This window comes from Chionomys nivalis, chromosome 7 (genome assembly GCF_950005125.1).
Source record: "Chionomys nivalis chromosome 7, mChiNiv1.1, whole genome shotgun sequence".
Taxonomy (NCBI): domain Eukaryota; kingdom Metazoa; phylum Chordata; class Mammalia; order Rodentia; family Cricetidae; genus Chionomys; species Chionomys nivalis.
In genome coordinates, this window is record NC_080092.1 from 33,540,243 (window position 1) to 33,556,515 (window position 16,273).

The following is a 16,273-nucleotide window of genomic DNA, read 5'->3' on the forward strand; positions in this document are numbered from 1 at the left end:
TTTAAGGGGGAGGAGTGGTGGTGTCCAGCAGAACCTTGTAGACTGGATGGAGAGGCTCTTTAAGGCATCGGGAACCAAGGGGACAAAGAAATTTCACTTTGTTTCCAGGAAACACTTGTCCCCAGAGATGGCTACCAAGAGTCTAAGATCGCCCCCCACCCCCAGTCCCATGCCTCCTGAACTGTCACTGCATCCTCAAAGCCAGCAGAGTCCCCAGAAGCAACCTTAACCTCTGGCCCCCACGTGTGTGCACACATGTATACAAACAAAAAGGAGGGATGGAGGGGGAACTTGTGTAGCTCACAGTTCTGCAGGCTCCAAGACTGAGATTCCGCTAGGGCCTTGGTTCAGCTCATCTTCCAGACTCACTGTGGCAAGCATCGGGGGCCTAGCTCCCAGCTCTCTGGATTCTGCCAGGGACCTGCTGTTCCTCATTCTTCACCGTCTCTGTTCTCTCTCACCCTGCTTAGAAGTCAGCCCAGTCTGCACACCACACCACTCCCAGACACTGAGATCTCTCAGGTTGCTTCGCTTCTACACAGCTCACGCCCCTGTGCACACAAGGGAAGCCAAGGCCTCCGTCTTCCACACCTTCTGTCTGAGGGATGGACTCCCATGCCGAGCAAGCACGGGCGCTGTGCACACAGAAAAAAAGGCCCGAGAGAGCAGGCCACACAATGTGGCCCCGTGTGTCCAGAGACAGGGAATGTGAGCAATGGACTGGCAAAGGAGAGGGACTGCTGAGTGTAACCCAGCTCAGCCAGCTCCTGCACCTACCTTCCAGTGGAGATTGGTGCACTGCCAGTCCCTGCATAATTCTGGGCAGGTCTGAGTGGGTTGGGCATCTCCATTCCAGAATCTGAAATGCCCCCAATCAGAAGCTTGTAATGTCAACAGGATGACGCAATTGGAAAATCCCACACGTAACCTGTGACAGCCACAGCATAGGTACAGGGGCCAGGGAGATGGCTCAGCAGTCAAAATACTAGACTCAAGAGCATGAGAACCCGAGTTCAGACCCCAGAACCCACTGAAATGCCAGGTATGTATGAGAGCATATGATAGGCCAGCTGTAGTCATCACTTCAGAGGGTAGAGACAGGCTCACCAGGGCAGGCCGCTCTCAGGACCAGCCAAGCTGGCCGCTCTGGGGTTTGCTTAAGAGACTGCCTCAGTAATGAAGTGGAAGGGTGGTTTAGAACAATCGGTTCCTGATGTCAGCCTCAGGCCTGTGCGCGCACACATGGTATACTGGAAACATGGCATCCGGTCCCCTTCAGGATCGTAGCACTGTGGCACACACCTCTAATCCCAGTGCTTGGGAGACTGAAGCAGGACGATCAAAAATTTGAGGGCAGCCTGGGCTACACAGAGAATTCCAGGCCAGCTTAGGCTATGAGTCTCTATCTCAAAACACCAAAAACTAAATTATAAAAATGAGATTACTTTTGGACTCAGTGTATAAAGTATATATGAGCCATGTGCGAATTTCACACTTAAGAATCAATCTGCATCCCAAGCTATCTCATCATGTGCATGCAAATACTCTACGTAGCCCAGGCTGGCCTAGAATTTCCTGCATAGCCAAGATGATCTTGAACTCTAGTCTTCCTGTCTCCCGCGTCTAAGTAATAGCATTATAGACATTTGCCATGGAGCCCACCAGGATGTGTGTGTATGCGTATGTTTGACTAAATTTAGATTTTAGTTGCACACTGGGCGAACAGTCTTCCACCGAGTGTACCTGCAGCCTCCTGCAGCACTCCTGATGAGCAGCATTTGGAAGAGGGTCTACCTTATTTCCTCCACCATATTTTTTAAAGGTGTCCCCGCCTCAGGGCAGAAGTAGGAGGAAGAGGACCTCACTAGGAGGAGACTCCAGTGGTTTACTGACAAAGATAGAATTGAGAAGTGAGAAAGGAATGCTACTGAGAAGTGAGGCTCAGTCTGGGTGAAAAACTTAGGTTAGGATCTGGGGCCAGCAAGACGGCTCAGCAGCTAAAGGTGCCGCCAGGCCTGACCGCCTGAGTTCCATCCCCGGGACTCACGTGGTAGAAGAGAACTGACTCCTGGGAACTGTGTCCTCTGATCTCCACACAAGCACCATGGCGTGCTCACCCACGCAACACCCAATAAATAAATTCAATAAAAAGGTTTAATGAGGAATCAGATTATCACAGGGCATGGGGCAAGTCTCACTAGAAACAGAAACCCTCATGCAGGCATCTCCCGGGATTCAGCACCACCCACAGTCCTCGCCTGGCTAAACTCACAGTGCCCAGGGAAGCAGGACCTGCGAAGTCTCCAACATCAGTCACGGGGCATCGACAACCGAGGTCCCAGAGGACAGTGTGAGCTCGGGGCTGAAATGCGGTCTGCGAGACAAGGCCCCGGCCTGGGACCAATTTCGAAATGAATAACTCAGTTGGACTGTTTGGAATTAATCAAGCGAACAAAAAGGAACCACGAACGCCACAAACTCATATGCTTTCTTACACTCCCCTAGTTCAAAAACGGCTTTGATTGTAAAAATGTAATTAGTTGAATGATTCATCTGTAATACCCCCAAATTCATGTGCTTTTTTAAATTTTAACATCCACTGGCTCATTCGCATCTGACCCCTGCGGGGCAGCTGAGTGGGGAGGGGTGAAAGCAGACTTCCTGAGTCCCCCATAATGGTCCCCAGATTGGAACCTCAAAGACAGAGCCAGCTGGGCCTGCAGAAGAGGGCCTCCATCCTGGCTTCCTCCCCAGCCCTCTTCCCTGAGGCGAACAAAACAGGTACCTCAGGAGTCCCACCATTGCCTGGGGCTAGCGCTGTCTAGGTCTAGCTCTCCCTTCCTCAGTTTCCCTTGAATGCCCCAGGTGAGGCAGTCAAGGAAAGGGAGATGAACACAGCCAGCCAGGAGGCTCCTGTGTTCAGGTTCCAGGGGCAGGGGGCCTCCTGACCACAGGTCACCGAGGAAGAGGAAATAGCCCTGTGCGAGTCCAGGCCCCAGGCAAAGGAGGGTGGCTCCTCACTTTGCTGGCTGCCAGTATATCGTCATGGAGTGGTCCCCGAAGGCTGGTGGCTGCTTGGCATCCTCCTCACTTCACACACAGCCTACTGCATGGAGGAGCAGGTTCACAGACATGAACTAGGCCGGTGACCCATATTCGGGTCTCCCCAATAAAGACTGGAGTGGAGACAGGTGTGGGGGTAGGAAGCTCTTCCTGCAGCTCCCATGACTTGAGAAAGCGTGAGCCTTGGGTCCCCATAGACTGTGACCTCAGGCGTATCCCGACCCCTCTGAGAAATGTTCCTGGAATCCCTAGTAGCAGCTAGGCGATCCAAGTAGTTAACTCCTGGAAGCGCCAGGGTTGGGCATTCACACTGAGTCCAGTGAATGACAGTTCCTGTCACTCTATGGTCACCCAGCCCAACAACGGGGAACCCTTGAGGCTGGCAGAGCTTTGCATGGGTAAGCATCCTAAAAGCAGGGTGTCCTGACTGGCCTCCCAAGCTGTGACACCAGGGCAGGAGCTGGCTAGAACCAGCAGATAGCAGATCAAGGTCGCCCTCTAGTGCTCGTAGATCAGACTCCAGTGCTGATGGGAAACTGGATTATTTATTTGTTCACGGACTCGCTGTCACTGTATCAGAAACATTGTTCAACAAATGCTTACTGTGTTCTCAGCTCAGGGCTCTGGCATTTCAGATGCAGTAGCAAGAAATACAAGAACTACATCCCAGGCTCCTCACCTCTGGGGAGCCTATGATAATCAAGAGAAAGAGCCACAATTCACGTAAGCTCCAGCTTCACAGTTAGTCTGTTTGGTGCCTAAAGGGTTGGAGATAGCTGTGAGAACCTGTAAGGCCACAGCAGGGAGCCAGGACTGCTTCCTGAGGGAAGGAAGACCTGACATAAGAACAAAAAGTCTAGAGGGGGACTGGGAATGGAGCCCACTTAGTAGTTGGTCTAACATAAACCATGCCTTGAGTTTGATCCCTGTACCACATAAAAACTAGGCATGATGGTGCCCATCAACAATCCCAGCACTCAAGAGGTAGAGGAAAGAGGATCAAGAGTTCAAGGTCATCCTTGCCTACTTGATGAGTTCAAAGCAAACCTGAGCTGTGTGAGACCCTCTCTCCAAACAGAGACTAATGAATACCTTTAGTCCCAGCACAGAGTAGGCAGATCTCTGAATCTGAGGGCCAGCCTAGTCTACACAGTGAGCCCCAGGTCAGTCAGTGAGACCCTGTCTCAAAGAAAAAGAAAGACCAAAGCAAAGCAAAAACCAGATAGGTGCTGGCAAATGGGGATGTGCAATGCCCCACCCCCTCCCCTTTTCTCCCCCCAACCCTCCACAGGGCCAGGAGGAGGAGGAGGAAGCAGCTGTGGCAGCTAGCCTCATTGAGGGGTCAACTGCTTTCTTCCTCTGACGTCCAAGTCCCTGGGGAGCCACCCCACCCATTCCAGTTCCCTATCCCAAAGAAGGACATGGGCATCCAAGAAAAATGGCAGTGACACAGCCAGCATGGCATCCTCTGTCCCTTGTCTATGTGGGGAGTCGGGGATGGAAGATAGTTGTGGTCTGGGAAGGAAGCGAGTCATGCTAGGGAGTGTGGAAGGACCAGAGAGACGGTTCAGCTCCAGAAATGTGAGCTCGTGAACTCACTGGTGTCTTTGCAGGCTTCAGCCAGATAAGGGGGGGGGGAGCCAGCTCAAAAGTTTAAAGAACTAGGGGGCTTGGGCTGGGTGGACTGGGGGCATCTAAATGGGGCCCCACAATCAGTCCACGTAGCACAATCCTTGTGGCATTTTCTGATATTTCAAGAAAAGGTGGGAATCCCTTTGTGCTTGGGGGCGTCACTTTTTCTGCCTTTGTTGTCCGTGGAAATCAAGAAAGGGCCATGCAGCTGCTCCAGGCAGGAGAGCTGGAGGGGGGTTGCTAGGCGGTGTATTGCCTCATGCTGGAGTCTACCTCCAATGTACAAGAGAGGGGAGGGGAGAAGTCTAGGAAATCATGTGTGAGCAGACAGGGGAGGCCAGAAGCAGGCACCCCCGTCAGAACAAGAGCAAAGCAGGGGCTTGGCCTGGATACGGCCTAGGGACTTTGCTGGTGAACAAGAGAGAGAGAGAGAGCACGCATCCACAGTTCCATCAACCGTGAGCTGTCTCTGTCACTGGTCCCTGGGTCCAGCGAGAAGTTGGAGTCACACAATGGTCCACTTGATGCTGAAAGGGTACCCAGCCTGTCTGCTGTGTCTAGTGATTCCCTGCACACAGCATCTCAGACAGACACAGCCTAAGTCCCCACTCCCATACCCCATTCCTCCACAGCCACTGGAAGTCAAGGCCCTTTATCCCCTCCTCCCCGAAAAGGGGCAATTTTTCCTGATACCTGACAAGGTAATCATGCTTCTCCCCACCACAATCCAGTAATGGGTGAATAAGTAATTTAAGCAGATATTTGGGATCAGTTCAAAGGCTTAGTGCTTTAAATACCACCTCTTCCAGCCATGCTGTGTGACGAGGACATAGATGTAATTGCTTCCAGCCAACACAGGCCACTCGCTGAGCAAGCCCTCTCCACCAAATAGAAGCCAGCTGCTTTCGTGGCTCAGCTCACAGCTGAAAGAGACCTAGGCCAAGGGTTGCACACCCGTGCCCCTGCAGAGCCGGCAGGTCACTCTCCGGGGCAGTCAGCGGATGTGGAGCAGGAGAGAGTGAGCAAGGGCCCCGGAGCTGTGAGCAGCTGAGAAGGCAGTACAGTCCTGGGCAGGCAAGATCGTGTCCCAGGGGCTGGGAGGCCTTCCTACTTTTCAAGACACTTCCCAACTCCTCATAGTGAAGTGAGTTGCCAGGTTTTTTGTTTCAACATGGCTGCTAATTTGGTTGGTTTGAGGTTTGGTGGTGGTGGTAGTGGTGGGTTTTGTTTTTATTTTTTAACCTCATGGTGGTTACTTGACAAAACCTCCAGTCTTTGATATTGCACAAGGACATCATCATCTGTATATCTAATATTTATTTGTGTATGTGTGTGTGAGAGAGAAAGGCCGTGCATGCCACGGTCTGAATGCGGGAGGTCAGAGGACAGTTTGAGGTAGCCAGTTCTCTCCTTGTATCATGTGGGTTTCAGGGACTGAATTCAGGTTGTCAGACTAGGCAGGGAGTCTGAGCCACCTCAAGAGCTGTCATCTGCACATCTCATACAAAGTTCACACTTGAGAATGTGTGATCAACTTACAAAAACATTGCAAAAAAAAAAAAAAAAACAATACTTTAAGTAAGTTTGCAGTTTTAGCTTGGGCTGCATTCGTAGCCGTCCTTCGCCGCATGCAGCTCGGACACACCTGTGAGTCTTCAGCTTGCTATGACTCAGGGTGCAGGGGCAACTCCGCCAAGCACCCAGGCCTAGGGTCTCTGGAAAGAGCAGCAGGCCACTAGCAGGACACAAGCCAGGGCCGGATCCCCCACACTGAGGCCCTTTCTTCGTTTGCCCGGGGGCAGGGAACTCAAGTTTGGGAAACTGGGAAAGCTAGACCAGAACGACAGTCCATGGGTACGCAAGCGGCCAGGCCTGACAAATCAGAACCATATGGGGCTGACCTGCCTGGAGGGGGCTGCCCTACTCCCGCCCACTGGCCCGCCCTGGTAAAGGCTGGGACAAGGTTCATGGAGCTTTCGCAGAGTAACGCACACTTCCCCCCCGCTGGGACCTCAGACCCCACCAGCCTTGTAATTTGATGAATTGTCAACATCTGGGGCTTAATTACTAGGTCCTGAACTGATAATCCTGGTAAGCCCCTCATCCAGGGGCCCCAACCCAGTGCATTTTGAGAGCTCCGTCTCCCCAGCAGGGGCTGTCAGCATTAATTACAGTAAGAAAGCAACACGGTCACCCAGCTTTGCTTGCATCTAAACATGGCCAGTTTGTTGGTCTGGTTCCTTCCTGCCAATCACAGGGATGGTGCGCCACAGTAAGAAGGACCCAACTCAATCCAGACATGATGATTACCCGTAATCCTAGCAGTGGGAGATGGGAACAGGAGCATCAGGAGTTCAAGGCTAGCTATAGGAGGCTCTGTCCAAACCATAAAAACATAACGGGGCCGGAGAGATGGTTCCATGGGTAGAGGCACTTGCTGTCAAGGCCAATGAGCAGAGTTCAATCCCCAAAAGTCAAAGTGGAAGGAAGACAGCTGATGCCCAGAAGTTGGCCTCTGACCCCCGCATGCATGCACACACGCTCACACTAATAAATAAATGCACTTTTAAAAACTAAGAAGGACCAACTCCTTCCAGATAACCTCCGTCCCCACCCTCGCACTGGCGGAGGCAGCAGACAGCATCAGCCCCTTGCCGTCCCCAATGTGAAGTGAGTGGCACCCACAGCTCTCAGTGGCTGGTCCTCTTAAGTCCCCAGGGATGGAGCCACCAGGCCCAACAACCCAGACTTACTTTGTCATTAACCCTCTCCTGGGGGCTGGAGAGATGGCTCAGTGATTTAGAGCCCTGGCTGTTCTTCCAGGGGACCCAGGTTCAATTCCCAGCAACCACATGGCAGCTCACAACTATCTGTAACTCCAGTTACAGGGCATCCGACACCCTCACACAGACATGCATGCAGGCAAAACACCAATGCATATAAAATAAAAATAAAAAGGATCCAACATCCTCTTCTAGCCTCTGTTGGCACACATACACATAATTACAAATAAATCATTTTATAGATGGATCTAATATTATTTACTTATTTATTTGTCCGTTTATTTGTGTGCTTTGCCTGTATATATGCATGTGGACCATGTGCCTGCTTGGTGCCCATGGAGACCAGAGGCATCAGATCTCTGGAACTGGCGTTACCAAGGGCTGTGAACCATTATGTAGGTTCTGAGAACCAAACCCAGGCCCCCTGCAACAACATCAGCATATGTTCTCAACCACTGGGCCATCATTTCAGCCCCAAATAATGTTTTTAAAAGGTGCCGGGAGTTGTGGCTCACATCTTTAATCCTAGCATTTTGGAAGCAGAGGCGAGTGCATCTCTGTGAGTTTGAGAGGCCAACCTGGTCTATATACTGAGTTCCAGGCCACCGGGGCTGCAGTGTTAGTAGGTAATCCAGCCTATCCACTCAAGAAAGCCACATGAAGCTCACTCTCAGCACTGCTGCTGCCAGGGCCAATTTAAACCCCGATTCCGAGTCAGCTAACCTGAAGCTATTCCCTGTCTTGAGTTGCTGACCTGGGACCTAACTTGAATTTGTCACTCAAGAGAATGGCATGACTCCCACCTTATACAAACTCAAGGCATGGGCCATCCCGGTCACTGAATGAGGCAGGAGATTGAGTCTGCCTGGGGCTTTGCTCGTGATTCATGTGCAGCCTGTGGTTTTATTTGCTTCTCGAACATCCAGAAACATCCGGGAGCCAGCTGATCTCCTCGAGGAAAAGTGACTTCAAGCAGAACTGAGACTTGTAAACAGCTGTGGGGTTTCACGGAGGGCAGAAGGTGGTGAAAGCCTCTGGTGGATCCTGCGACTTTGATCAGGAAGGAGAGGGATTCCCACAGGCAGGATAGTGTGGATCAGAGGAGGAATTTGAACCCAGGCCGAGCAAGGCTCGGGATACTTTACTCCTTGGTATTTCTAGCAGGAAATTCAAGAAGGGCGGGAGTAACTGTCGGTTCCCCATTGTCTGAGACAAGGGTGGGTCGCTTTGATGGGAAAGACACCAGCCCCTAATCCTACTGCCTAGAGCGTCCAGCCAGTCAGGAGCTCTGTCCTTCCAGTCTGCCTGGACTTTGTCCTGCCTTAACTAACTAGCCTGACCACACAACAGCCAGATCTGTTCTGGAATTAGCCAGACCATCTCCTAGTCCTTCCCTGAGGCCTCTCTCTCTCTCTCTCTCTCTCTCTCTCTCTCTCTCTCTCTCTCTCTCTCTCTCTCTTCTCTCTCATCCAGAGCCAGGCTTAGGCCCTTTTCCAGACCGTGGAAATGCCTACTTTGCAAACAACCCATATAGCCTCATAGCCAGGCCCTGAGATGGGGGACAGGGGCACCCATGAGACTGGGAAAACTGCCACCTCAAAAACCTAACAACTAGATCTGAACACGGCTTATGGGAAATAAGTCTTCTCTACAGAGTAAAATAAGTGTTTCCTCAAACTTCTTGAACCCCAAAAATCTCTCCATGGGCAAGTCAACGGGATAGAGGACCATAGAGCATCAGTCTGAGGAAAGTAGAGGAGAAATGAATAGTCTCCCTAGGACGTTCCACAGCTCAGAGCAATTCAGCCCTCCCCTTCCCACTCCCATCCTCTGCAGGATACTAGGGACTTCACAAGCAGGTCATCGAGTCAGGCAGGTTCATTTGACTACAAAGCAGGATGTTCTTTCCTCTGCCTACCTCTCAGCCCCGCCACCACCACCACCACCACCACCACCACCACCACCACCACCACCACGGGGCCCGCTCCTCAGTGGCCACTGACTGCCATTAACCGCCCTCCACCCAGCAGTCTCCGAGAGGCCCAAACACTCACCCAGAAGGGGAGTTTATTCAGAAGCCTAGGGACACCTTTCTTACCCGGGCTTCATCAGAGATGAGCCCAGAACCACCTCTGCAGGTCATGACTGGATGCTCTGTCCTAAAGATCAGGACCCCAGCACACCCTGCTTTAGTTGGGCCCTTCTCTGCCCACACTGCCTCCCTCCCCTCATGTTCACCACATCCAAACTAGATCCTAGTCCCCAAGTAGTTTTTCCCAAGTAGCTCTCCCTAACCATTTCTGCTACCCCCAGCCCAAAGCTGAACACGGCTCCTTCTTGGCTATGAAGTGCCAGGGCTCATCCATTTTCTGTCTCTTTTCTCCTTCCTCCCTCCTGTGACAAGTTGACAGCCCTCACCTGCAAATCTGAAGTGCTCCCAAGTCAGAAACTTCTTGAGTGTCAGCATAACACCCCATCTGGAAAATTCTACAGCGTGACACTGTTCTTAGGAGACAGAATTATTAATAGCATGCAAAATTACCTTCAAATTATGTAAATAATATGTAAATAAAATGTAATGGAATATTTACATTGCATGTTTGCACTTGGGACTATCTCCAAGATATCTCATTATGTAAATGCAAACATTCCAAAATGCAAAAAGGAAAAATGAAAAGGCCAAAATGCATGTGTCCCAAGCCTTTTGGGTGAAGGATAATTGACCTGTATTTGCATGTGTATGATGAGCTACTACAGGGATAGGACCCCAGTCCAAACAAAAACGGCCGACATGACATGTCAAATCTACCTTATGCCCAGAGCCTGCTGTTAATGGAGTATGTTAAATAATTGTGTGCATGAAGCAAAGTTTCACCACGTGAGAGAGTCCACTGGTTGGGCTTCGTGTTGCAACATAAAATTTCAGATTTTGAGACAGGGTCCTGTGTAGCTCAGGCTGACCTTGAACTCATTATGAAGCTGAAGATGACCTTAGACTTACAGATCCTCCTGCCTCCACTTTCCGAAGACTGGGATTTCAGGTGTGCCTGGGGTTTACGTGGTGCTGGGAATTGAACCCAGAGGTCTGTGTATGCTGGGCAAACACTTTACCAACTGAGCTACAGTCAAGCCTGGACCTCAGGTTTTCTGACGAGCAATGTTTGACCCAAGCATTCCCTGGCCACATGTTCCACATCAGGCCTCACTCATGGGCTCAAGAGTCAGGGGTGGAAACTTTTTTTCTTGGCTGTGGTAGACACGCAGAACACACATTAACCGTGTGTCACTTGAAACCACCAGGCTATATTGCCAGGAACAAGGACAGATGACCCTCTCTAGGATGTAGAGAAACCTGGAAGATTTTATGGGAGAGAAGGTAACCAAGCTAGAGAGAGTAGTGGTACACACCTTTAATCCCAGTACTCAAGAGGCAGAGGCAGGTGAATCTCTGTGAGTTCAAGGCCAGCCTGGTTTACAGAGCAAGTTCCAGGACAGCCAGGGCTACACAGAGAAACCCTGTCTCAAAAAACGAAAACAAGCAAACAGGCTGGAGAGACGGCTCAGCCATTAAGAGCATTGGCAGCTCTTCTAGAGGCCCTGAGTTCAATGCCCAGCAATCACATGGTGGCTCACAGCCATCTATAATGAGATCTGGTGCCCTCTTCTGGCATGCAGGTGTACATGTAGACTGAATAGCATATACATAAAATAAATAAATCTTAACGAAAGAAAAAAGTAAAGAGGGCTGGTCAGATGGCTCAGTGGTTAAGAGCACTGACTGCTCCTTTAGAGGACCCAGGTTCAATTCCCAGCACCCACATGGCAGCTCGCAGCTGTCTGTAACTCCAGTTCCAAAGAATCTGACATTGTTATACCAATGCGCATGAAATAAAGTTAAATAAAGTTAAAAAAAAAAAAGAAATAAGAAAAAAAAGTAAAGAAAAGATGTGCAGAGAAAAGGGTGAGCCAGGCGGGGGGATGGTGTGTGCAAAGACTTAGAAGGGTGGGACTGCAGGCAATGATCCCAGGGTCAAAGGTGAAAGGTGAAGTTCATTTAAACTGAAATATTTCTTTAAAAAAAAAAAAAAAAGCAACATACATATGGGGGTGAGGGGACCATAGTGACAAAGACAGGGACTTGCAGTGACCGAGCAACCCTAGTCTTCAGAATCTCCACATGCTGTATCCTTCTGGGGTGAGATCTGTTCAGTAAACAGGTAGATAGACAGGCAAAGGGTCTCCCTTAGGGTCAGGGGCCCTCTGCAGACACCACAGAGGCCCAGTGGTCCTAAGGTACCCTACTGTCAGCTCTGGCCCCAATATTGTCTAGAAATCTCAGCCCTTATTGCTATTGTCACATGCCACAGCAGAATCTAAGTGACAGCTACCCAAGTTGCATTGGCTTAAGGGAAACCCAGGTGTGCAGAAGTGTGCAGGACCACTGCAGGACTACAGCTGCAAGCCCTCAGCGCTGTCTTTCTCTTGGACTCTCAGCTCTGTTTCTTTTCTGTGGATCTCTCTCTCTCTCTCTCTCTCTCTCTCTCTCTCTCTCTCTCAACATGGGGAACGGGGGGACGGGTAAGAAACCCTGGTTCAATTCCATTGGGAGAAAAGAACCCCTTTCCCCTTGAGAGCACCATTTGAAGTCCCAAGCGTGATGCTCATGGCTCAGCCTGCATCCCAGGCCTGCACCTATCACCTTGTAAAAGCGCATGGTCATTGCCTGCCCTCAACAGTCCCACCTAATGACGGAGATGACTTTAGAGAAGAATTGGGGTTCTGTTATCAGAGAAGGGGATTCTGAATGGCTGACCACACACAACTGCCCTCCCCTGGCCACATGGGATGTGCCCTCAGGGTTCAGGACAGGCTTTGCTTTCTTGTCACTTGTCACCGTATATAATGCACTGGGGTCCTAAGATGTGGAAGGGATGTTCCTGTATGTGACACTTGCTCTCTCTCTCTCATGTTACAGGGACCTCTGGGTCTGGACGGCAAGCCAGTAAGTCACTACAACAGTACCAGATGGTCCTGGGGTAGGGCTGTCACTGTGGGGGTAAAGTGACCATGGGATACTTCAGGAAATTGAGAAGTTAGCTCAGCAGCTATAGTATAGCAAGAAAAAGCCGCTTATCAGCCGGGCAGTGGTGGCGCACGCCTTTAATCCCAGTACTCGGGAGGCAGAGGCAGGCTGATCTCTGTGAGTTCAAAACCAGCCTAGTCTACAAGAGCTAATTCCAGGACAGGCTCCAAAACCACAGAGAAACCCTGTCTCAAAAAAAAAAAAAAAAAAGAAAAGAAAAGAAAGGAAAAAAAAGAAAAATCCGCTTGTCATGTGATTTCAAATCCACCTCCACCATCTGCTGATTAAGTAACCATGGAGATGTTATTTCCCCTTCTTGCCCCTAAGAACCTCTCCTAGGGGGTGTTAGGGAGTTCTAGGGAACTAGGGTAGCATAGACCCCAGCATTTAGTCAGTGCTCAAAGCCTACAAGTCCATCCCAACAGACCCTAGACACAGAATGTCTAACACATTCTCAAGACTTCCATGATGGCCGTCAGGATATTAAGTTCTCAATACCTGTGCCAGGAGTCCACGGTCCACAGGCATCCTCAGCAGATGAACAAGGTGCACAGGGAAATATAAGCACAGTTAAATAAATAACGGGGTGTAGGTGAACGGGTAGGCAGATCTGTGTGCTGGTAGGTGGGTGGTGGATGGATGGATTAATGGATGGGTAGACAGATGAGTGGGTGGTTGAAAGGATGGATAGATGGGTGCATAGATGGGTAGGTAGGTGGATAGATGGATGGATGGATGGATGGATGGATGGATGGATGGATGGATGGGAAGTAGGCAAATGAGTGAGTGCATGGATAAGTGAGTGGATGAGAAGGTTAATAGATGAGTGGAATAGATAAATGAGTAGATGGATGGATGCACGCATTCATGCATGAATGGATACAAATTAGTGGGGAAACAGGTAGATGAGTACATAGATGGATAAATGGGAGGTAGGAAAAGAGTGACTTATGGATAAATGTGTGGGTGGGTGGGTGGGTGACCTATTGAAGGACAGATGGGTGGAGCCTAAAATTCAAGGGGCCACTGCTCTTAAAGGCAAGTATTCTAGAGAATAGAAGGCAACTCTGGACCATGGCCTCCTCGCCAGCAAAGACAAAGCATGGACTATGTGAGCCCTCTAGGCAGAAAAACTAGCATATGCACCCTTTTCCTGCTCAGAGGATGCCCGTGGACCCTCGCTGCTGACCCCCAAACCCTCACCTTCATCACGCTGAGGGCAGATGTGGAGAGTCCAGGAGACAGGACAATTTGACAGGCCTGTGTAGTGTCCACTCAGATGCCCGCAGCTCTGCTAGCCCCACGTGTCCCCCTGCCCTCACAGGCATGGGTCAGCCAGAAGTGGAGCCAGCCTGACTCACCTCACTCACGCCTGTTCTTTCTCTGTCTTCCTTGCCCAGGGACTTCCGGGCCCCAAAGGGGAAAAGGTGAGTGCAGCTGGATGCTGTCTGGATACTGTGCACTAATGAAGGATGCCAGCAGCCAACTCCAAACCTCAGAGTTCCAGAGTGGTAAACTGAGCAATTCAGCCCCCTGCCCCTGAACCTCCAATGCCCCCTCTGTAGAGTGGAGCAAGCAAAGCCAATGCCTGTCTCTAAAAAGGGTCACATACTCAAATACCAGATGCTGACAGGGTTGGATCTGGTATATGGTGTCCCAGCAAACCAAAACAAAGGCAGTTTCTGCAGTGAGCAGGGTGCCCAGAGAGCTTGGAGCGTAAGTGATGATGGTGGATGAAGTCCTCTGTGGGGAAGACACCCCTTTAGAGACACAAATGGGAGAGGGTTATCTTGGCAGCCCCTCGTGAAGTAAGTGGATGGGTGGGTAGATGGGTGGGAAGATGAATGAATTAGTACGTAGATGAATAAATAGACAGACGGATATATAAATAGATGGCCCATTCACTGATAAATAGATGGAGCCTAGACTCCAAAGGGCTACTATCCTTGAAGGGACTGTATGCTTCTAGACATGAAATCTGACAGCTCTGGGCAATGGCCCCTTTGGTACTTGGCATTAAACATAGGACCCACCAAGTTCCTTGGAAAGGAGTAGAAGAGATTTCTGTGGACATGATGGTGGAATCTGAAGAAAGAGGGGCCAGAACAGGGCTCAGAGGCCACATGCAGCTGTGCCTGGGTGATGTGGCCACTCAGAGACAAACCAATCCGTGCCCCTAGCTGCCAACAGAGCTGAAAATGTCATGGAAAGACACAGGAGCTGGTAGCTCGGAACCTCCTCTCAGCAGTCCAGATCCACCACTGTGTAGTTTTGCTCAGCTGCAAGGGGCTCAGTTTGTCCCTCTGTATAAAGGCAGCCTCACAGAGCTATGGGGAGGTCTCATGAGGTCAAGGTCTGAATGGTCATTGTTGGTGGGTAGATGAGACGCTGCTGCAATGGGTAGGTACCGTGACTGTGTTCCTGGCTGATTCTGACTGATGCCACCAAAGCTGTAGGAACAACTCCAGGGCTTTGAGATCAAAGAGAAACAGGCTCCTTTGTATCTGTTGCTGCATAACCCACCGTGTCAAAGCTCACGGCTTTATTATCTCTCACTAGTTCAGGGCTCAGGAATTGCAAGAGGACACAGTGCAAGAAACTGTCCCAGAGGCCACACTGTGTGTGGGATCTTGAATGTCTGGGGTGCAGCCATACATGGGACCCTCCCCAACTTCAATTTGCCAGCTGTGTGACCTTGGGCATACTGCTTAACCTCATTGGAGATGAAGGTTTAAAAGAAGGCCTGCCTATTGTTTCATTGGAATTTATGCCAAGCACAGAGAGAAGGTTCAAGAGGAAATGAGGAGAAATAACTGTAATCAGTGGTCATTCATTCCCTGTGTTTGGTTCTCAGGGTGCACCAGGAGACTTCGGCCCGCGGGTAAGAATGGAGCACCACCTCCCTCATCCACTACACATGGTTTGTTTAACATTATTGTAATAAGGCATTTCTAGCATTTCTTGGGGGTCCCAGCTTACCACAGTTTATTCCAGAAACAGGCGAGTGGGACAGCCCTTCCTCTCCACCTTTGTCCTGCCGTGGAAACCTCCAGGTACCCTCCCCTGATTGAGGCTGCTCCCTCCCACACAGATGACAGTATCTGGCAGATGTCCTGGTTGTCATGCTTGTCACCATGGTGACCAGGCAGTGGGGATTGCCCTGGTCACAACCAGATGCTGATCATCTCATGAGACAGCTGGCACTCAGGAGAAAGTTAAGGTCCTGAGGTCTGGAATTCTTATCCCAGAGCTCAGTCTTGTTACCTCCTACACCCATGACCTTGACAACCAGACCCATGACCTTGACAAGTCACTTTCCCCAGAGCTTCAGATCCTTCAGCCATGAGGGATGACAGCTGCCACCACCAACCCTCCCAAAGCGAGTTCTGTGAAGATTCATTATAACCATAAATGTCAATAGTTGACAGCAGCACTCAGCATAGGGACAGGAGACAGGTGTCCCCTCCAACCCACCTGTGTCCAGAAACCTAGAAAGAAGTGCTTGTGCTGAATCTTCATCATCATCATCATTTATGCCCCAGCAATGCCTGAGCATGCATGGGCAGCCCGTTTGTGGAGGTTCCCCAGTTGTTCCTATCCTAGGTGCTTGTGTTATTGTTATACCCAAGGCCCCACAGTTGTCCTTTATGCTGTCTGTCCAGCATGTTTTGGGCCTTCCTCTTCACCTTATCCCATGCTCCCCCAAGCAGTG

The 16,273-nt window shown here is 50.4% G+C and overlaps 1 protein-coding gene across 1 annotated transcript in view; it reads left to right on the forward strand.

Annotated features, from left to right (window-relative positions):
* Positions 1-16,273, forward strand: part of Col23a1 (collagen type XXIII alpha 1 chain) — a 289,084-nt gene that overhangs the window by 246,282 nt on the left and 26,529 nt on the right. Inside the window, exons 6-8 of the mRNA XM_057775017.1 lie at positions 12,454-12,480; positions 13,962-13,988; positions 15,416-15,442. Of these exons, the coding sequence (XP_057631000.1) occupies positions 12,454-12,480; positions 13,962-13,988; positions 15,416-15,442 (81 nt within the window). The remainder of the gene's footprint in view (positions 1-12,453; positions 12,481-13,961; positions 13,989-15,415; positions 15,443-16,273) is intronic.